The sequence below is a fragment of the Oncorhynchus kisutch genome, linkage group LG10, assembly GCF_002021735.2.
Source record: "Oncorhynchus kisutch isolate 150728-3 linkage group LG10, Okis_V2, whole genome shotgun sequence".
In the NCBI taxonomy this organism is placed as follows: domain Eukaryota; kingdom Metazoa; phylum Chordata; class Actinopteri; order Salmoniformes; family Salmonidae; genus Oncorhynchus; species Oncorhynchus kisutch.
Genome location: NC_034183.2, coordinates 61,484,619 through 61,506,532, shown reverse-complemented (window position 1 = coordinate 61,506,532; position 21,914 = coordinate 61,484,619). Strand labels below are relative to the sequence as shown.

The following is a 21,914-nucleotide window of genomic DNA, read 5'->3' as shown; positions in this document are numbered from 1 at the left end:
GAAACAGAGAAGACTGTCTATCCTGCTGAGTTTTGACGCAGTCTTGACTCGATAAAGTCAAGTTAGGATGTGTCAGTTATTCCGTGAGCACTTTTGTCCTAAAACCATTGCGGTGTTTTAGATGCCAAGTTTATGGTCATGTTGCAGCAGTGTGCAGGAAGGAGACGTGAGAAGTGTGCAGAAGGGCATGAGACAAAGGAATATGTAGTATTGGTGGAAAAAGCTGTATGTCTAAATTCGCCTGCTGGCTGCCAGTTGGGGAACCCTGCTGTAGGGGTATGTTGCTGAAGACAGAAGTGTCCGTTTCAGAGAAAGGCAGGTCAAGGTTGCCAGGATCAGAGTAGTACAGAAGGTGTCGTATGCTAAGGCAGTGAAGAGAGTATTAGAGGAAGGGTGGATCCATGGCAAGGGATCCTAAGATGCTCCCTGTGAGTAGGACGAGACCAATAGAGAGTAGATGGACTAACGTGCTTCAGTATGATTGGCTTCTTAGTGTACATAGTGTCTTCGAAATTCTAGTCAAGTGAGAGAGACTTGTCATTTCTTCAAACAATCGATCTTTATTTGATATCGATTAATTATTGCAATAATTGAACAATTTTAAAGGGAGAGATAGGGACACCCCATCCTCTCCTAAAGGGGAAAATAAAAATGTTGTAAATCTTAATCTGCACAAACAATTCAAAATTTGAATTCTTATTTTTCTTTCCAATTAACTTCCCATTTCCTTTTTTCCCACTTTCTTTGTTACTTTCACTAGTCTACATATCTGTTTACTTGAACTCAGAAGCCCTCTCAATCATCATCACCCAGTACATTTCTCTTCCACTCAAATACTTGTTCCCCTCTACAGTCTCTTCGTCTAACGTTACTTTACCAGGTGAACAAAACGTGTTAAATTATAGACAAAACAAAACACGATAACTTCTGTTAACAGGAGTGTCCTCCCTCCACTCTTTAATAATTTGTGTTTTTATCCACTCAACATTTACTGTATATACTATACCCAATCTCCGTTGGATATTCACAATTCGCTTCAAACCCATTAAATGTCTATTATTTCAAGATTAACATGTAATGCGCCGAATTTATCAACTACATCGGCCAGTTTCAGAAGTGAAAATATAAACTTTGGAGGAGCTTACTTTCTAAAGTAGCTCTCGAGACTAGATTTCTTTCTGATTATAACTTTCACTATAACATGTCTGGCACTATCCACCAGTCTCCTGTAGATAGCGCTCTCTGTCCATAATAGGTCTGGCGCCTGAGATGGCGTAGACAGGAAATCGGACACTTTCCATTTTGCCTACTCACGAATTGGTTTAGAACGTCAGACATTGGAATATCAACAAAAACTAAATCGGGACTACAATACATTATAGCCTTAAATGTAAAAACAAATCTCTACATGTTCAACATTTCAATGGTTCTATTTGACAGGGCATACGTTTTGTTTCAAAATGTATTACCAGGACGGAGGGCATCCCATAAGTATTTATAGTTTTATTGGTTAGGGGTAAATGAATTCCCCGTACTTTTACCAAAAGTGGACATATGCCAATATTTTTCTGAGACTATTTCCCAGACCCTGTGTAGACAGTCATGTAATCTTTTAACCTTATCTCTATCAAATGATCAATTTTTGTAATTTTGACAGCAACATATGGCAACACAGCATGGTAGCAACACAACATGGTAGTAGCACAAAACATGATACAAGCATGAATTGGGCACAGACAACAGGACAAAGGACAAGAAGGTAGAGAAACAATACATCACACAAAGCAGCCATAACTATCAGTAAGAGTGTCCATGATTGAGTCTTTGAATGAAGAGATTGAGATAAAACTGTCCAGTTTGAGTATTTGTTGCAGCTCGTTCCTGTCGCTAGCTGCAGCGAACTGAAAATACGAGCGATCCATGGATGTGTGTGCTTTAACAGAATGTAACTGGCAGAACGGGTGTTGTATGTGGAGGATGAGGGCTGCAGTAGATATCTCAGATGGGGGGAGTGAGGCCTAAGAGGGTTTTATAAATAAGCATCAACCAGTGGGTCTTGCGACTGGAATACAGAGATGACTAGTTTACAGAGGAGTATAGAGTGCAGTGATGTGTCCCACAAGGAGCATTGGTGGCAAATCTGATGGCCGAATGGTAAAGCACATCCAGCCGCTCGAGAGCACCCTTACCTGCCGATCTATAAATTATGTCTCCGTAATCTAGCATGGGTAGGATGGTCATCTGAATCAGGGTTAGTTTGGCAGCTGGGGTGAAAGAGGAGCGATTACGATAGAGGAAACCAAGTCTAGATTTAACTTTAACCTGCATCTTTGATATGTGCTGAGAGAAGGACAGTGTAACCATAGTCCCAAGTACTTGTATGAGGTGACTACCTCAAGCTCTAAACCCTCAGAGGTGGTAATCATACATGTGGAGTGAGTGGCATTCTTCTTACCAAACCACATGACCTTTGTTTTGGAAGTGTTCAGAACAAGGTTAAGGGTAGAGAAAGCATGTTGGACACTAAGAAAGCTTTGTTGTAGAGCATTTAACACAATCTGGGGAGAGGTCAGTTGAGTATGAGACTGTATCATCTGCATATAAATGGATGAGAGAGCTTCCTACTGCCTGAGATATGTTGTTTATATAAATTGAGAAGTGCATAGAGTCTAGTTTTGAGCCTTGGGGTACTCCCTTGGTGACAGGCAGTGGCAGAGACAGCAGATGTTCTGACTTTATACAGTCCATAAAGCGACCAACTCAGGATACTTTTTTCACCCTTTACATAAGTCTATGTTTGGGTGTGCAAGTTTGTATATTATTATTATTATATGTCACGTTCTGACCTTAGTTCTTTTGATATGTCGTTGTTTTAGTATGGTCAGGGCGTGAGTTGGGTGGGTTGTCTAGGTTAGTTTTTCTATGATTTCCTATTTCTGTGTTTGGCCTGGTATGGTTCTCAATCAGAGGCAGCTGTCAATCGTTGTCCCTGATTGAGAACCATATTTAGGGAGCCTGTTTTCTATTGTGTTTCGTGGGTGATTGCTTTCTGTTGTGTGTCTGCACCAGCCAGAACTGTTTTCGGTCATTTCTCTTTGTTATTTTTGTTATTTCTGTGTTCATTTGATTAAATATGAACACATACCACACTGCACCTTGGTCCTCACCATCTTCCACCAACAACAGCGTTACATTATATACATTATTACTTAATCAAATCTCCAGTAATCGATTATACACACATACAATCTCTCTTTTTTTTCATATCTTCACAGAATCCATATATAACATTATAAATCTTAGTTACTCACGTCAACACCACTCCATGTGCATTTCCCAATGACTCTCCGCTGCTACAAAGCCTATTGCAACCATACTCCCCCCAGAACTGCCCGGCTAGTCATTGGAATAATGCGCCACATGTATCTTGTGATATTACTATGATGGGCAGTGATGGACGGAACCCCTAGATAATCGTTTTATATCCAAATGTATTTTCCAAATTTCAATCAACTTATTATGCAAATTTCAAGCTCTTATTTTTCCAAAATTCTAATTTTCGCATATCACATATACTATTTGAAAAAAACACTCATCAATTAGTTGTTTTCTACAATATTTTTGTTATAACCTACAGGAATATTGTCTAGTTTCTATCTCGAGATTAGTTCCTGGTAAACCGTAACTCATACATTTACATCTTACTATTATTACTTACCCATGGCATTACTTCTTTAAATACTTATGTTACACACTACTGATTTCACTAGTGATGGACTGTTCCCCTTCGGGACCACATACCCAAGGCTTTTAATCAGTCACTAGGTTCACTAGTCATAGAGTTCTCATGGAACTTTCCACACCCTAGTCTTTCACCTAGTCCTAATTTCGCTAGTCACAAATCTCTAAAAGAACATGTCCATCCTAGGCTTTTAGTTAGTTCCCACTAGTGTCACTGGTCATAACATTCCTTATTCAAAGGACATCACATCCCAGGCTTTTAACCAGTACCTACCAGTCTCACCAGTCATAGTTGTTCTTTTTACAGAACCCCACCACATAGTCTTTTGATCTGGTAGAGACCCCATGGGACTTACTTAATCATTGTTTCCAAGAAACGTCAGTCTCACCGTTTATTTAACTATGTTCGAGATCCCGTATTTACCCACCAACTCTCTCCTCTTGTATCTTAGGCAGGTCCCAGCTGAGTGTGGGCTTCCCTGAGTCTCCTAATTTAGGTGACTCCTGTGCACAGTTTAACCCAGGTCCTCAGGAGCCAGTCAGCAGGTGAAGGTTGGGATCCCATCCTCATCGCCAAGAATGAGACGCAGATCTGAAAGAAAGACGAACGAGGTCAGTGGCGGTAATGCACCTAATTTTTTAAAAGTTGCCTGGAAGGAAGAGAGGGGACTAGAAACAATTCGCTTGACTGTTTTAAGTGTGGATTAATTGTCGGAGTAAAGGACCTTGTGCATTTCAGGTAAAATAACAACTCAATGTTTATATCCCAGGAAAAATTAGCTAGCAACAGCAAGCTAGCTAAATATGACAAATTAGCTAGCGAGTGCAAGCTAGCTAGCTAAATTGCCATTAATGTTTAATGCTTTCAGAGTTTGTTTTGATATTTTAACCTGCGTGTCGAGATCGCGTTTGCTGTGGTGGGGACAAAATACATTTTGGCACGATGGCAAAATAAATTGCGCAAGCAGTGTGGGTGCAATAATTGAATAACAGGGATTTCTAAATTGTCCGGTCTGGTCAGCATGTTAGACAGTGCTACAGGGAGACAGGACGGACAGCTGATCATCCTCGCAGTGGCAGACCACATGTAACAACACCTGCACAGGATCGGTACATCCGAACATCACACCTGCGGGACAGGTACATGACGGCAACAACAACTGCCCGAGTTACACCAGGAATGCACAATCCCTCCATCAGTGCTCAGACACTCCGCAATAGGCAGAGAGACACATACCAGCTCTACTGGTAGTACTGCTACTACCAGCAGTACTCCACCTGCATCTGTCAACGAAACAAGTTGTTCTGCTTCCATGAGCACATCCAATGTTGGCATCAGTAATTCTACATTTGTTGTTAGCCCAGCTAGCATGGACACTGACAGTTGTGACTCTGATGCAGCCGAAGAGCTACTACCCCCTTACCCGGGAAAGCACTGAACAACAGACAGGGACGTTGGACCATTGAAGAGGCGCAAATATGATGAAAGCTACATTGATTTGGGGTTCACTTATATTGGGAGTAGTGCCTTTCCTCAGCCACAGTGTGTTATATGTGCAAAAGGACTATCTCACAACTGGAAACCTTCACTCTTGCGCAGATATTTAGAAACAAAACATGCCAATTTGAAGAATAAGCCAAGAGTTTTTTGGGGGGGAATTAAGACGACTTTTGAGTTGTAAGACATATATATATAAAAGCAACAGATACCATTAATAAGAAAGGGCTAAAAGTGTCTTATATGGTGAGCTACCGAGTGGCTAAGACATGCAAGGCCCATACTATTGTGGAGTACTTCATTCTTCCTGCTGCCGCGGATATGGCTGGGACAATGCTGGGGGGAAAAGGCCCAAAAAACTATACAGACAATGTCTTCATCAAACAACACTGTTTCACAACGCATCAGTGACATGGCAGGAGATGTTTTGAAACAATTACTGCTTTGCATACAAGCCAGTGAATTCTATGCATTACAGCGGAATGAGTCAACAGACGTGGCTGGCACAGCTCCTGGTATATGTCCGTTATGTTTATGGGGTGTCAATTAAGGAAGACATCCTATTCTGAAACCACTGGAAACCAGGACAACAAATGTTTTAAGTACCGGACAGCTTTGTGACATCAATTGGACTTTGGTGGTCAAGATGTGTTGGTATCTGTACTGATGGCGCAAACGCCATGACAGGGAAACATAGTGGAGTGGTAACAAGCAGTTGCTCCCGACACCACTTTTGTACACTGCAGCATCCACCGAGAGGCTCTTGCTGCCAAGAGAATGCCTGACAGCTTGAAAGAAGTTTTGGACATTAGTGAAAATGGTTGAAAATTGTTAACTTTGTGAAAGCAAGGCCCCTGAACTCTTGTGTATTTTCTGCACTATGCAATGATATGGGCAGCGACCATGTAAGGCTTTTACAACATACAGAAAGAAGCTGGTTATCAAGGGGCAAAGTATTTACCCTTTTTTTTTTTATTGAGAGACGAGCTTAAAGTTTTCTTTACTGTCCATAATTTTTACTTGTCTAACTGCTTGCATGATGACGAGTTTCTCACACGACTGGCCTATCTGGGTGATGTTTTTTCTCGCCTGAATGATCTGAATCTAGGATTCAGCAACTATATTCAATGTGCGAGACAAAATTGAGGCTATGATTAAGAAGTTAGAGCTCTTTGTCTGCATTAACAAGGACAACACACAGGTCTTTACATCATTGTATGATTTTTTGGTGTGCAAATTAACTCAAGCTTACGGACAATGTCAAATGTGATATGGCGAAGCACCTGAATGAGTTGAGTGTGTAATTATGCAGGTACTTTCCCGAAACGGATGACACAAACAACTGGATTCATTATCACTTTCATGCCCTGCCTCAAGTCCACTTACCGATATCTGAACAAGAGAGCCTCATCGACATTGCAACAAGTGGTTCTGTGAAAATTTAATTTAATCAAAGCCACTGCCAGATTTCTGGATTGGGCTGCGCTCAGAGTATCCTGCCTGGGCAAATCGCGCTGTTAAGACACTGATGCCCTTTGCGACCACGTACCTATGTGAGAGTGGATTCTCGCCAGGCCCTCACTAGCATGAAAGCTAAATACAGGCACAGACTGTGTGTGGAAAATGATTTTTGACTGAGACTCTCTCCAATACAACCCAACATTGCAGAGTTCTGTGCATCCTTTCAAGCACACCATTCTCATTAACCTGTGGTGAGTTATTCACAATTTTCAATGAACAAATAAGGATTTATATGTAAGATGGTTAAAGAAAGACCAAAATGATTGATTATTATTATTTGTGCTCTGGTCCTGGAAGAGCTCTTTGTTACTTCCCACGAGCCAGTTTGTGACAAAAAAAATCACACTCATTCTTATGTTTAATAATGTTTAATAAATGTATCGTATAGTGTGTTTGTGGCAGGCTTACAATGATGGCAAAAAAACAACATTTTAGAGTGCGCTGACCCTGGTGCTAGAGGGGTCGTAAGCTGCTGTAGGTTGAATGTTTGAATGGGTACGGGACTATAAAAAGTTGGGGAACCACTGCTCTAGGGCAGTTAGGAAAGCTGACTGAGGACCTTATTACTGATGAATGTGTTTGTTTTTTGGCCGTTTTTTTTTTTATGTTCGTATTTTGATGTCTGGTAGTTTCTGAAATAAAGGTTAAATAAAAAGATAGGGCCAAGTAGTGGAATAGTAGGGAGGTTTTAATGGGTGAAGGGTTAGTTCGTAGGGCATTTTTTCTTCCCTTTATCCTCCCATTTTAATTTCACAAACTAATGAATTCACACTCCAGAACAGTAAGACACAGCCCACACGGTGGGTGGCGGCATGCACCGCTAACGAATGTTTGGGGACCGCCATAATACCATAGAATATTGACGTGCTGACGTAAATGATAAGCCGAAATTCAACATGGCCGATAACAAGTGAAAGAAAACCACATCTGGACAAATGTATCCAATATATCAGTAATTTACTTCATTTTGAGAGTCGTTTGAAAAAATATATTATATATAACTAATGTGGTTGATTTGTGTTTTGCAATAGTTTAGCTACTCGTGACACAATTGTTTGGTCATTAGCTAGTTGACATTTTTCGAATAGCTAGCAACTACAACGCTGACGGGGCTAACGGTAGCTAGCCTCCAACAACAAGTCTGCGTTTTTTTTCCGCCGCGAGGACGTGCTAGCTCGCTGGGAGACGGACAAGTGTCGCTCCGATTAATATATGGATTTCCACGTTTTTAATTAGATGGCTTCGTATGCTAGCGCATTTGCTTCGAAGTTTTTTGCTTAGTTTGGGGGGTTCGGGTGGAGTCTGTCACCGATAGCAAGTAGCTAGCCGGCTTTAGTTTGTGTTGACACAAAACGAACAGAGAGCACACCACTAGTTGCAGAAAGGACTAAAGGAGCTGAGCCCTTCTACGTGAGAAAAAGCTAACATGGATCCGAAGCGTGGATACAACAGAAGACATCAAAACAGCAGCGATTCGAGCAGTAACAGCCCGGGGTCGCCAGCCAGTCCTGCACCGGGAGTCAGCAAAGCAGCAGCGGCTAATACATTTGCCAATGATGGAAGCTTTATGGAGATGTTCAAGAAAAAAATGGAGGAAGAAAAAAGGAAAAAAGAAATGGACCAAGGATGCGGTGATAAAAGTACTGCTGACGAAGGACAGTCGACACAGGAAAAGAAGACTCCGAGTGTGACCAGCTTTGTAAGGGGTTTGGCAGTTGTTAGCTAGAGATTGTAGCCAATGGTAATGTCTCAATTAACAAATGACAACAAACAAAAAAATATCCACCACACACAGCTCACGTTAGTGAATAGTTACATCACAATAGAGGGATACATTCACACGTGAAGAGGTGCACTGCAGTGTCACCAACAAGTAACCTGAGATCCACATCAGGTCTAGACATTGGAAAGCATTCATTAGCTACTCAAGACTTCAGGAATGTTTCCCGTGATAACATAGGCTTGTTCTGTGTTCTCTCGTCTTGTGTAGTCTCCATTGGCAGTCCACCCACAAGGGCTCGTATAACGGTTTCAGTCTTCTATCCCCTAACCCAGGTGGGAAAGCGCAGAGGTGGCTCTAAATTGGCCCTCAAGACTGGCATGGTTGCGAAGAAACAGAAAGTAGATCCTGAGGTTCAAGAAATATTTTTCCCAGATTGTTTTGTCATGACATCGTCTTCATGAAATACCACTTGTGTCCTCTAAGCCGTTGTCTAATTATTTATTCTGTTTTCCAGATGGAGGGCAAGGGGGATGCCTGGACAAAATACATGGCAGAGGTGAAAAAGTATAAAGCCCACCAGTGTGGAGATGATGACAAAACCAGGCCCCTGGTCAAATAGACTCTGGAGGACCTTTAGAAAGAAAAATCAACAGGGATTAGGACAGCCATCAAACCTTCTGCATACTGCCAGACTCTTTACAGCCGTAGAAGCAATCACCTATTTCATGTTTAATCTTGTTTTTCCTGTTTTCTTTTTGGGTTTAAATGAATGTCCGCTTGTGTGCTGTATGGGGCAATAGCATTTTGATGTGGAGTTAAAAAGGCATTTGGGATTGTATTGGAGTACATTATTGGTCCTGCTTGATTATTTAAGGGTTATGCTGTCAGGATTGTAGCTCCTGGATTAAGTCATGAGTAATTTTCTGAATTTGCGATATGGCATTTGATGTCAGCTAAATTATAAGCACCGCCCATTGACCTGTATGTGTTGGCTTTGTCTGGACCCAGAACCCTAAAGAACCTCTGTTCTGTTTAAACCTCAGTCTGGTGGAGGCACAGACAGTTGTGCAGCCTTGTGTTGATTCATTTGACCTTTTGGGCTGCTTTGCATAAGCAACTGTCAGGTAGTGTCTCCGGTTTGTTACCCATCAAATAAACTTTTGATTAATCAGACTCCAGGTAGCATGGTAAAGTGTTTCTTTGCAATGCTGACCATTTGTGGATTTTAAGAGCCAATATTGAGACTGGGGGGGTTAGTTCAACCCACTCTGATACTTTAACTTTTCACTATGTGGATGTTATTGGCTTGGTTTCCATTTTTATGGAGTGTAGTACTTCATGACAGCGAGTGAAGGCACAAGACAGGAGGGAACGGAAGTACCCATGCTGATGACCATAGAAAGTCACCGATATACCATTTTGTTATAATCCTGCATAGTTCATGGCTTGTTTTATTGAATTTGGTGGAGTTATGTACAGCAAAAAAAATACAGCTCCGGTCCCTAAATTCAACAACATTCGCATTTAGTATCATTTCTTACAGGTCTAGATAATTACATCGAAAAAGCACCACCAAATAGACACACTAACTCAGGTATCAGAGAGGGAGGGTTACATATTTGCACACTGACACTAAATAGTGCATTCACACACACACACACACACACAAACCAACAAGCAGACATTCATTCATTCTCCCTCCCTGACCACAGTGATAAAAGGTCTGTTCTGTAAACATGACAAAAACAAACTTGTCATTAAGCCTTACAATTTACAATATTAAAACAATTATCAAATTGCTGTTTAAAAAAAATAAAGTAACAGCCGGAAGATTATCGAGAGGGTCCAATTCCCTATTTCAGGCCCATCCTGTGTTTGGGCAGCTTCTGTTAGTCATTCAAAGTCATCCTTGTTCCTGATTTATCTGGATAGCTGTCATATAGTGGATGTCCTCAGTGTTCCAAACAAGCGTGGTCAAAGAGACTTCCTCTTCACATCCCCTCCTTGGGTTTGATTGACATCTGGACAGGAAGAGTAGAGTTCTTGAAATATTGATAGGAAACAAACATATTTAAACACAAATGACAACCACTGACATGATGAAAGCGACAGGCATGCACAGAGACTACGGAGGGTCAGGCAGGGAAGATGTCTTTTCTTCTTGGGGACATTTGAAGTGACAGCGGGCTGAGAGGAGAGCAGGGTCACAGGGAAGGGCAGATTTTACCTGAGAAAGCGAGCTGTAAGTGAGGAGGCAGAGCAACCTGAGACCCTGACTGGAGACTCTTTAACAGATCTGAGGAGAGACAGGAGGACATGGGAGGGAGGAGACACACAGGAGAGTGTAGGTCAAGGGAATGGTGAGATAGGAAAGGCAGTGGAGACAAAACAAGAATGGGATGCAAGACAGAAGAAACGGGTTTAAAGGAAAAGAGATGAGCCAAGTCAAATAGTAAATGGATGTAAGATCACAGGAGATTAATGGAAGAATAACATTTTAAAGAAGAGGCAGAGTGAGAAGGGGAGAAATGAGGGAAGAAACAATATGGGAGAATGTCAGACAATGGAGAAAAACATTGCAGGCTTCCAGACACAGCATGGGGATTTAACACAATGGTCCAACAACATAAAATACACAAACTATACACATACCCAGACATCAACATACACACAGACTAGACAAAAGCAACCCCATCTTGATCAGCGGTTCTACATTCAACTTCTGCTACATTACAGCCTTATTCTAAAATTGATTAAATCACCCCCCTTATGATTAAGCAAATACAGGTTTTTAGAAATGTTTGCAAAAAAAAAACCTGAAACGTCACATTTAAATAAGTATTCAGTTACACAGTATTTTGTTGAAGCACCTTTGCCAGCGATTACAGCTTAGTTTTCTTGGGTATGACGCTATAGTCGGAGGTCCTGAGCGCTCTGTAGTAGGTTTTTAATCAAGGATCTCTCTGTACTTTGCTCTGTTCATCTTTCCCTCGATCCTGACTAGTCTCCCAGTCCCTGCCGCTGAAAAACATCCCCACAGCACGATGCTGCCACGACCATGATTCCCCATAGAGATGGTATTGGCCAGGTGATGAGGGGTGCCTGGTTTTCTCCAGATGTGACACTTGACATTCTGGCCAAAGAGTTCTTTAGGTGCCTTTTGGCATACTCCAAGTGGGCTGTCGTGCTTTTTACTGAGGCGTGGCTTCCGTCTGGGCACTCTACCATAAAGACCTGATTGGTGGAATGCTGCAGAGATGGTTGTCCTTCTGGAAGTTTCTCCCATATCCACAAAGCAACTCTGGAGCTCTATCAGTGACCATCGGGTTCTTGGTCACCTCCCCGACCAAGGCCCTTCTCCCCCGATTGCTCAGTTTGGCTGGGCAGCCGGCTCTAGGAAGGGTCTTGGTGGTTCTAAACTTCTTAAGTTTAAGAATGATGGAGGTCACTGTGTTCTTGGGGCCCTTCAATGCTGCAGACTTTTGGTAGCCTTCCCCAGATCTGTGCCTCAAAACAATTACAAACAATTCCTTCGACCTCATGGCTTGGTTTTGGCTCTGACATGCACTGTCAACTGTGGGACTTTATATAGACAGGTTGGTGCCTTTCCAAATCATTTCCAATCAATTGAATTTACCACAGGTGGGCTCCAATCAAGTTGTATAAACATCTCAAGGATAATTACAGGGAAACAGGATGCACCTGAGATCAATTGAGTCTCATAGCAAAGGGCCTGAATACTTAAGTTAGTTTTTTATTTTTAATACATTTGCAAACATTTCTAAAAACCTGTTTTCATTATGGGGTATTGTGTGTAGATTAAGGCTGTAATGTAACAAAATGTGGAAAAATTATGCAAAATGTGGGAAAATCCCAAAAGCACTGTACATTTTTCATTTTTTTCTTGTTTCTGTGGACTGGCTGTGTCACTCACTCTGGGTCAGGGAGAATGCTGAGCTGTTGCTGGTTGAGGAGCCGCTGGCCCCGGTGCTGGAGCAAGCTGTGCCCCCTAATGGGGGCAGGTTTAAGAGTGAAGGAAACTGGAAGGGCAGGGAGACGGGAACCAGCCCCCCCAACATCCCAAAGCCCAGTGGGAGAGATGGAGCAGAGCCAAGAAGACTGCTGCTGGCTGAGGACACCTGGAGAACAAAGGCATATAATTAAGCAATAAGGCCCGAGGTGGTGTGGTATATGGCCAATATACCACGGCTACGGGCTGTTCTTATGCATGACGCAACGCGGAGTGCCTGGATACAGCCCTTAGCCGTGGTATATTGGCGATACAGCATAACCCCCTGGAGGTGACTTATAGCTATTATAAACTGGTTACCAACGTAATTCGAGCAGTAAAAATAAATGTTTATCATTATTCTCGTGGTAAACAGTGTGATACACCACGGTTTTCAGCATTCAGGGCTCGAACCACTCAATTTTTAATTAGAAATATAGACCCAGACCAACAGACAACATATACAAAACATAAGAGATAAAATACACAGACAACACAACCACACAGTAGACAATCTAATTTTGAACATTTGCTGCACCATGACCGTGTCCCACCCAGCTACCATCTTTTACTTACCTGTGGCAACTGAGAAGAGACAGACTGTGTGGAGACAGATTTAATAGGCTTAGCCCCCTGAATGGTTCCACCTGCCAGCCTTTGTCGCTGATTGGCCGAGGTTGTGGTAGGGGAGGGACTGGATCCCAAATGCTTGCTGATGGATGAGGTGTTGGTAAGGCTGGTGTTGGCGCTGCTGCTGATGATCTGAGAGGGGGTCTTCTGCCCTCCTTGAGGGGTGTAGCTGCCCTGGACCAGTTTGGCTGGCCCTCCCGGAGCACCTGAGAATGGTGGGCGGAACCCTGCTGGGCTTTTGGAGGAGTACTGGTGCATACTGGAAGCTGCCTGAGGCCTGGGATTGGGGGAGGGTGAGAAGTTGGTGGGCGTTAAGGGGTTGGGGAGGCGAGGGGTGAGTTTGATGATGGGCGAGGTGCTGCTGTGGGAGGACTTGGTGAGAGTGGCCTGCATGGGGGTGATGAAGTTGGACTGCTGCTGAGCTTGGGCTCCTGAGAGAGAGTGGGAGGAGGAGGGAGAGGGGGAGGGGAGAGAGGTGTCACCGCTGTTGGCTTTAGTATTATTGCTGACAAAGCCCTTCTGATTGGGGGGCGGCCGCGGCTTAGGCTGGGAGTGAGAGCCGGGAGCGTTGGCTTTACTCAGGGCCGTCCCAGCAAGCCTCTGAGTGCTCAGCACTGATTGTCTGTGAGCCTGAGCAACTCCACCCTTCATCGACCCCAACACCTCGCTCCTCGCTGAGGACAGAGAAGGGGAGATGGTGGGAGGCCGAGAGAGAGAGGAGGGGGAGGAGGAGGTAGAGACGTAGAGAGGTGTGTTGGAGCTGGGTGTGTTGATGGTGCTCTTCTTGTGCTTCTGGAAGAGAGGTGAGGCGTGGAGGGAGGACGGGGCAGTCTTGGGCCTATCAGGGGAGGGGGGACTGTCCCCTTGGACCAGGCCCTTGGCTGCATTGCTGAGGAGAGCCAGGGCCTGGGAGATGGAGTCCAGGGCGGGGGCGGTCAGCTCTTCATCCAGGGAGTCCAGCAGACAGATGGTCTCAGCGGGGGACTGGGAGGGCCGGTAGGCCACTGGGGCAGCAGGGGAGGGGGTTGCACCAACTGAAGGGGTGGATCTCTGGACCCAACTACCCTCCTGGATCACCAAACAACATAGGAGATAGAAAGAGCAAACAATTAGTGTGATCTAAATCTATTCAAACAACAATGGTATTGAAATGACAAGCATGCACGTAATGCATCAGACTGCAAAACAACAACCTTGGGTTTAGACTTGGGAGTAGGAACCATCTTTTTCTTGGCTCTGGATAACAGTGAAATCAAAAGGAAAAATAGTGCATAATTAAGAACACCCGTGTTAACTTATTTTAAAAATCACTATATGTAAGTAAAGTATATCAAACTCACGGATTGCCAGTAAGGTGACAATGAACCATGAGGCTCTCTTTGAATAGTATCCTGAGGAGAGAAACGTGGAGAGATTTGTATTTATTTACCTTTATTTAACTAGGCAAGTCAGTCAAATTCTTATTTACAATGACGGCCTACCAGGGAACAGTGGGTTAACTGCTTCGTTCAGGGGCAGAACGACAGATTTTTACCTGGTCAGCTCATGGATTTAATCCAGCAACCTTTTGGTTACTGGCCCAAAGATCTAACCACTAGACTACCTGCTGCCCCATGTGGTGTGGGGAAATGCAAACTAGGTTAAATGATCAAATTGTATACTTTTATGCAAACGCACACACTGACCTGCCCTGCATCCAGCCCTTGGGCCACAGCGGTTTCACCTCAGTCTCCATGAAGGCCTTGAGATAGTCCTCTGGAGACTGGGAGCTCTGGCCCTCCAGCTCATAGCAGCCCAGCTTCACCCTCACCAGGTTACACAGCAACATCCTACAGACCAACATGTTCCACCAACTATGCATTACAATTTCAGCTCCACTGTTGGCGAATGATTCGTTCTTTTTGGACAACTCTTTTTACTGACTCGAGAGTCATGATTCGCTTTTCTGGGTGACTAGTTCATTTTAGTAATTTGTTTGACTTGCTGGCTGCATTTAATTCTAAAGCAGGATTAATACACACTCCTTCTGTCACCAACAACTGTTCATCATATGAGTGCAGGTAAAATAGATCATGCTGCAGGCAGCATAGAAAAGAAAAAATACATGTTTAGAACTAATAAACGATTGCATGGTGCAAGAATGAATGCTATGATGGACACAGCTTCGTAGAACCAAAAGATACACAGCTTCTGCTCAACAAACTTGAATCATTGTGAACTGCAAACGATATTGTGCTTATCACCCTCACATCACTCAAGCAATGCATTCCGCCAATCGTGTCCGGTTGCGGCAACAACTAGACTGTTTCAAATGTACCAAGAAATAATCGTATTTGTATGCCTAGCAATCAACAAATATACATTTTTTAAAGCACCATTTTACAAGTCTGTCACAAACGACATCTCCAATAAGCCCCTTACGGTGAACGACCTATGAACGAGAGGCTTGTAGAATGACTATTTCTAGTTTTTAGTTATCGTTCACCCGGGTCCTGCATGCTCTGAGCATTACTGACTCAAATGAACAAATGAGTCAAAAGATTAATTCATTTGACTGAATGAGTCGAAAAGATCGGAGTCAGTAAAAAGAGCCGAACGTCCCATCACTACACTAAACCAAAACACCTGTATAACATAATTGTATGACGTTAAATTCACAAATGAGAGCTCACCTGAGCTTCTCATCCCAGACAAACTTCTTGCGAGGTCCCATCACTCTCTTCCCAGGCTTCTCCTCATCCTCCTCTTCTGACCCGTTCTTTTCCCCCTCTTCTGAATGCTGCCTGTAAATACACAAGCCAGAGAGAATATTGGACAAGGAGTGGAAAAATAGACAGCAAGGGACAAAAGGGGAGGTATGAGAGGAAATAAGAGGTGAACAGAATGTAGGAGAAGAAAGGAGAAGGTCTTACTTGGCCACTTTGGCGATGCAGTCCATGTTGTATCTGGCAATCTGCTCTGGCATCACGCTGCACACAGCCAGCTTCAGCTTCAGTAGCGGGGCACGCAGACGGTCATCCTGGATGACAGAAGATGGAAAAGGTTACAATCACGCACACCAGATGACACTCACGCCACACACTCCGTTAACAAACAATCTACAATTAGATAGAAGACAACAGGCATATTATGTGCACACATAAAATGTCAATCATTTTAGTGCATACACACACACCTGGATATTAAGGCTGAGTTTCTTTAGGCGTTTGAGCAGAGCCTCCTTGTTGCAGGGCACAAATGCCTCGAGATGGGAGTAGACTGAAGAGCGCACTGCTGCCGGCTGCTCCTGGACCTGCAACTCAATACTGACCAACACACAGAAGAAGAGGGTTAGACATTGAGATAAACACTGACCAACACACAGAGGAAGAGAGTTAGACATTAAGATAAACACTGACTAACACATGCAGAGAGATGGTCAGGGAAGGAAAGAGGGTTTGTTCTGTTGTAAAGAGCTCAGAGCAGAGACTCACTCCAGTAGGATGTTGTTCATGTCCAGCGTGAAGAACTTTTTCCTGCCCTCTTGATCAAACTGATGAGAAGCCTGTTCGTTGGAGAATAATTCAATTTCAGAAATTCTCTAAAACAAACTATATTATGCTCAAATGGACACTGAAATGTAATGCAAATCAATCAATCACCTGACGTTTCACTCCTCTAAGCCTCACATTGTCGTCTAAGCCTTTCTTTTTGACTCCCTTTGTTACAGTACCTCTCGCTCTTGGCCTCCTCTCCTCCCTGCCTCCACTACCTTTCTCTCCTCTTCCTGATATTCCCCTCTTGCCCTTTCCCTTCACCGTTCTGTCAGAAAGAGTTGGCACTTGTTTTCCCCTCATCATCTCCTTCAAAGAACATCACTGCTCTCTCGTTGCCACAGCAACCTCTACTTCTCACTCCTACTTGTGCCCCTGAGAGAATAAATGTGTTACTCCCTTTATGGAAGGGGGGGGGCTCCATGTAATGTGCTTGAACGTTTTCAATGAGCAGTGAGGGCCTTTAGACCCTACAAATCAAATAAAGAAACTGACGTAAGACCTAAAATATCTCTAAATATTAAATATATCTGCAGCTGGATTTGATTGAAGATGTCAGTCACTTACCACTCTGAGGTCCTCAATGCGCTTACTGAGAGGGGCAGGCAGTCCATTAGGCAGAGGAGGAGGGGGCAGGAGACCTCCTTGTGCCCCCTGGACCCTACCCTGAACCCTACCCGGAGCACCATTCTCCCCCTGCGCAGGGCTGGAGGACTGAGGAGAGTCCAGCAGCCCAAAGTCCAAGTCGCCCATCATGTCCTGCAGCATGTCGTTGCTATTGGCTGAGCCCAGCAGTGACATCATGGCAGGGTCGTTGGCCAGGTCAGCCATACTGATGTCGTTGGGTTTAGGGTGGGCATTGAGCAGGGCACGGTTGGCGTTGTGCTGGCTACGGGGCAGGCCGGGGTTCTTCTTGCGGTTCTCCTCCTTCTCCCGCGTGAAGCGGCGGAGCATGGCGGCCAGATTCAGAGAGTCCTTCATCAACTTCTTCCGCTTCTTTTTCTCTGGCCGGTGGACATTCAGGCCAGATGCTCTGGAAGATAACATAGGACCGTTGCGTTGCTACATGGAGCTTGTTACAAGCCATAGACATATAGCATAACTACGAAGCACACGGCTCAAGTCAAAGTAAGGCAATAAGTTCATACCTCATATGAGCTTATACATCAGTTAACTTCAGAAGTGGCACAACAGATGTAGAACATTGCTCACCCTTGCTTTGGCATCCTGATCTTCCTGGGCTTTTTCTCATCCATGTTACTGCCATCTTGCTTTTTCATTCGCTTCTTTATCACACACTCCTCACCATCTTTCAACTTCTACAGACAGGAGGAACAAAAACTAAGCTTGTCACATGATATAGAAATAGCGTTTAACACTGAATCACATTTGTTCATATATTGAAAAGGTGTGTGTGTGTAACCCACCTTGAAGTCCTCTCCCTCTGACTCTGAGGCTGCTCTGAACTGCAGGGTGCCAGTGTTGATGTAGAACCCTCCCAGCTTAGTGTTGAGGGACGCTGGCACCAGCTCATCATACTGAAGGGAAGAAAGTAGCTAAGGGATAATCAACAAGGGGCTATGTATTCTATGGAAAATAATAAACAACATGGAAGGTGTGTTCGACGACACGCTAGTGGAGTGGAACTAACCTTCCATGGAGTTGCATTATTTTCCGAGGTGATTTTCCCTTTTATACCATGGCTATAATTTAACAAATGTACAGTTAGAAATTCATTCAACATCCACTGAAGTAGCTAGCAAGTTTACTAGATATAGTAGCTACAGTAGTTGCCTTGGTAACCAAACAAACAACTTGCTATTATGAAAATGAAATTCAACAATGCCAATAATGTTCTCAACTCAACTTATGCTTTCAAATGCAGCTCAAACATAGAACATGTAAGAATGAACTGTAGCTATTGAATTCTACCGTGCTGATATACCATGCATTATAGGGAAATAATGCCCGTCAAGCCAATCAGGAAAGACTATTCAACAATGCCATGGTATAGCAAGTTACAAACAGCAGAGAAACTAATAAGCAAGTATGGGGGAGAGGAATGCAATGTGTTAATGAAAAATGATCTATGATACAAGAGATAGGGGTAAAATGCAAATATGTTAAAGCATATGTTGATGCTTGTTTACATGAGTCTGTTCACAAAGGAAGGATTCTGCAGTATATGAGCAGACAGAGGGTACATACAGCCTCAGAGTTATCAATGAATGGGTCAGTCTCATCGTAGCCAAAACCAATGTCGATTAGATCCTGCACCCTGTCCTTCCTCTTCTTTTTCCCTGTATTGGCCTGTGACTAGAGGAAACAAACAATTACAGTTGACTGGGTGAAAATATACAATGCAAATTAAACTAATTCAATCTATTTGATCGAGTGGGGCAAAAAGTATTTAGTCAGCCACCAATTGTGCAAGTTCTCCCACTTAAAAAGATGAGAGAGGCCTGTAATTTTCATCATAGGTACACTTCAACTGTGAGACAAAATGAGAAAAAAAAATCCAGAAATTTGTTATGAATTTATTTGCAAATTATGGTGGAAAATAAGTATTTGGTCAATAACAAAAGTTTATCTCAATACTTTGTTATATACCCTTTGTTGGCAATGACAGAGGTCAAACATTTTCTGTAAGTCTTCACAAGGTTTTCACACACTGCTGGTGGTATTTTGGCCGATTCCTACATGCAGATCTCCTCTAGAGCAGTGATGTTTTGGGGCTGTTGCTGGGCAACATGGACTTTCAAATCCCTCCAAAGATTTTCTATGGGGTTGAGATCTGGAGACTGGCTAGGCCACTCCAGGACCTTGAAATGCTTCTTACGAAGCCACTCCTTCGTTGCCCCGTGCGGTGTGTTTGGGATCATTGTCATGCTGAAAGACCCAGCCACGTGTCATCTTCAATGCCCTTGCTAATGAAAGGAGGTTTTCACTCAAAATCTCATGATACATGGCCCCATTCATCCTTTCCTTTACACGGATCAGTCGTCCTGGTCCCTTTGCAGAAAAACAGCCCCAAAGCATGATGTTTCCACCCCCATGCTTCACAGTAGGTATGGGTATGGTGTTCTTTGGAGGCAACTCAGCATTCTTTGTCCTCCAAACACAACGAGTTGAGTTTTTACCAAAAAGTTATATTTTGGTTTCATCTGACCATATGACATTTTCCCAATCTTCTTCTGGATCATCTAAATGCTCTCTAGCAAACTTCAGACGGGCCTGGACATATACTGGCTTAACCAGGGGGATACGTCTGGCACTGCAGGATTTGAGTCCCTGGCGGCGTAGTGTGTTACTGAGGGTAGGCTTTGTTACTTTGGTCCCAGCTCTCTGCAGGTCATTCACTAGGTCCCCCCGTGTGGTTCTGGTATTTTTGCTCACCGTTCTTGTGATCATTTTGACCCCACGGGGTGAGATCTTGCGTGGAGCCCCAGATCGAGGGAGATTATCAGTGGTCTTGTATGTCTTCCATTCCCTAATAATTGCTCCCACAGTTGATTTCTTCAAACCAAGCTGCTTACCTATTGCAGATTCAGTCTTCCCAGCCTGGTGCAGGTGTACAATTTTGTTTCTGGTGTCCTTTGACAGCTCTTTGGTCTTGGCTATAGTGGAGTTTGGAGTGTGACTGTTTGAGGTTGTGGACAGGTGTCTTTTATACTGATAACAAGTTCAAACAGGTGCCATTAATACAGGTAACGAGTGGAGGACAGAGGAGCCTCTTAAAGAAGAAGTTACAGGTCTGTGAGAGCCAGAAATCTTGCTTGTTTGTAGGTGACCAAATATTTATTTTCCACCATAATTTGCAAATAAATTCATAAAAAATCCTACAATGTGATTTTCTGATTTTTTCTTCTTCTAATTTTGTCTGTCATAGTTGAAGTGTACCTATGATGAAAATTACAGGCCTCTCATTTTTTTTAAGTGGGAGAACTTGCACAATTGGTGGCTGACTAAATACTTTTTTGCCCCACTGTATGTGTAGACCTATTTGTTTCCACCACAGAGTAAAGGGACCTACATATTTGCTCTCAAATTTCTTGGCAAGTGCCTCTATTTCTCTTCTCTCCTTCTCGTCATCTGCAAAGGGGTCGTTGGGGTCCAGGGCTGGCGTCAGGCATTTAGGAGGTCCTGGAGCAGGAGACTTCTTCACCTTCAAGAGACAATCAGGCATGTCAGGAAATGAGAGTCGGTAAAATGGGTTCAACTGTGGAGTCTTAGTAGCTTAAAATGTCATCTTAAAAGTTGTACCTCCAGCAAGATGGTAAATAGATGTGTCATTACAGTATTATATGATGTATATAACGGTAATATAAACATTCATATGAAAATTAGAAACACGTTATAGCCTACATGAAATTGGCATGCTTACATCATATCTAAGAATACTGTCGCTACAGTTGGCCAACATCGCTCTTGTTGACAACAGCACCATAGCCTCGAGAGCATACACTTCAAGCTGCCTACGCGTTCACCGGCCCAGCCTGTTGTGTTATCACTTGTAGCCTTGACTGATTTCACGTCTTTACCTGAGTAGATTGAACAAGTTCACTGTAGTTGAATTCAGCAGATCCCCGTTCGCTGGGTTCGGGCAAGGAGAGGTTCAAGCGCACTGTTACACGTTTTGTTTCCGCTGAATCCCCGTCACCGGATTTCACGACACCGAATGGACTAGCACCAGTACCACCTCCTGGCCTGGTTGCTGCACTTCCACCCCCTCCATCTTCCCCCAAACTGATTTCGGCCTCATCTTCCCGGCGGCGTTTCTTGGATTCCGAAAGCGGTGCATTGTTGTTAAAAGAAGAGATTGTGACAAACGGTACTTTTCTCGGTTCGGCCATTTGATGCTGACCGTCACAGAGTGCCTCGGTACGAACACACAAGGGAGGACGAGACTTCACTGAACTAACGTTACTGTAGCTTGCTGTCTAAAATTGGGAATGTTCGACAACTAACGTTAGTTTACCATCTAGCTATATCAGGTAATAAAATGCCGTAAACCACACAGTGGTATGTTCTGCACCTCCCAGGTTAGCTCCGGGGCCTTTGAATCACGAGGAAGAGTAGTTTTAGTTGTTTCCATTAAATTGTTCGGTAGTTACCGCAAGGAGGCATCTGAAGTAGCCATCTTGACCATTATTATCATTATTCAGTGAGAGTAGTAACTGGGCGTGCGTATGAAAAACGGAAACAGAACAGTCAGGGAGCAGTCTTTGACCAATCATAGGGCGAGAACGCCCTTCAAGA

General features: G+C 43.6%; 2 protein-coding genes across 8 annotated transcripts; one reads left to right on the top strand and one right to left on the bottom strand.

The window, feature by feature from the left end:
* Nucleotides 1-7,553: 7,553 nt before the first annotated feature.
* On the top strand, nt 7,554-9,656 carry LOC109893506 (telomerase RNA component interacting RNase-like). Its single transcript, XM_020486749.2, has 3 exons — nt 7,554-8,459; nt 8,816-8,893; nt 8,998-9,656. Exons 1-3 carry the CDS (start codon nt 8,187-8,189, stop codon nt 9,100-9,102), a joined length of 456 nt encoding a protein of 151 aa, XP_020342338.1. The 5' UTR covers nt 7,554-8,186; the 3' UTR covers nt 9,103-9,656.
* A 260-nt stretch (nt 9,657-9,916) lies between these two features.
* LOC109891989 (ubinuclein-2) lies at nt 9,917-21,820 on the bottom strand. 7 transcript variants are annotated; one of them, XM_031834545.1, is made up of 18 exons: nt 21,040-21,186; nt 20,689-20,820; nt 18,864-18,971; nt 18,307-18,358; nt 18,083-18,193; nt 17,868-17,974; nt 17,223-17,688; nt 16,596-16,666; nt 16,298-16,427; nt 16,035-16,141; nt 15,795-15,905; nt 14,808-14,951; nt 14,463-14,513; nt 14,316-14,358; nt 13,069-14,190; nt 12,418-12,622; nt 10,711-10,779; nt 9,919-10,525 (listed from the first exon to the last, which is right to left on the bottom strand). In XM_031834545.1, the coding sequence occupies exons 3-18, from the start codon at nt 18,896-18,898 to the stop codon at nt 10,458-10,460; spliced, it is 2,892 nt and encodes a 963-aa protein (XP_031690405.1). In that variant the 5' UTR covers nt 18,899-18,971; nt 20,689-20,820; nt 21,040-21,186; the 3' UTR covers nt 9,919-10,457. The 7 variants fall into 7 exon arrangements, with proteins under 7 accessions (XP_031690399.1, XP_031690400.1, XP_031690402.1 ...); XM_031834539.1 differs by lacking the exons at nt 18,307-18,358; nt 21,040-21,186 and adding an exon at nt 21,197-21,818 and having other exon boundaries at nt 9,917-10,504; XM_031834538.1 differs by lacking the exons at nt 18,307-18,358; nt 21,040-21,186 and adding an exon at nt 21,197-21,820.
* Nucleotides 21,821-21,914: the final 94 nt, after the last annotated feature.

What these genes read in the sequence shown, in the direction of transcription:
- LOC109893506 (XM_020486749.2), top strand. Translation starts at nt 8,187, where the DNA reads ATGGATCCGAAGCGTGGATACAACAGAAGACATCAAAACAGCAGCGAT. An exon ending in CTCCGAGTGTGACCAGCTTT is followed by an intron (nt 8,460 to 8,815) that starts GTAAGGGGTTTG and finishes CCCCTAACCCAG; the next exon opens with GTGGGAAAGCGCAGAGGTGG. An exon ending in AACAGAAAGTAGATCCTGAG is followed by an intron (nt 8,894 to 8,997) that starts GTTCAAGAAATA and finishes TCTGTTTTCCAG; the next exon opens with ATGGAGGGCAAGGGGGATGC.
- LOC109891989 (XM_031834538.1), bottom strand. Translation starts at nt 21,508, where the DNA reads ATGGCCGAACCGAGAAAAGTACCGTTTGTCACAATCTCTTCTTTTAAC. An exon ending in GTCTGGGATGAGAAGCTCAG is followed by an intron (nt 14,952 to 15,794) that starts GTGAGCTCTCAT and finishes GTTGGTCTGTAG; the next exon opens with GATGTTGCTGTGTAACCTGG. An exon ending in AAGGGCTGGATGCAGGGCAG is followed by an intron (nt 14,514 to 14,807) that starts GTCAGTGTGTGC and finishes TTCTCTCCTCAG; the next exon opens with GATACTATTCAAAGAGAGCC.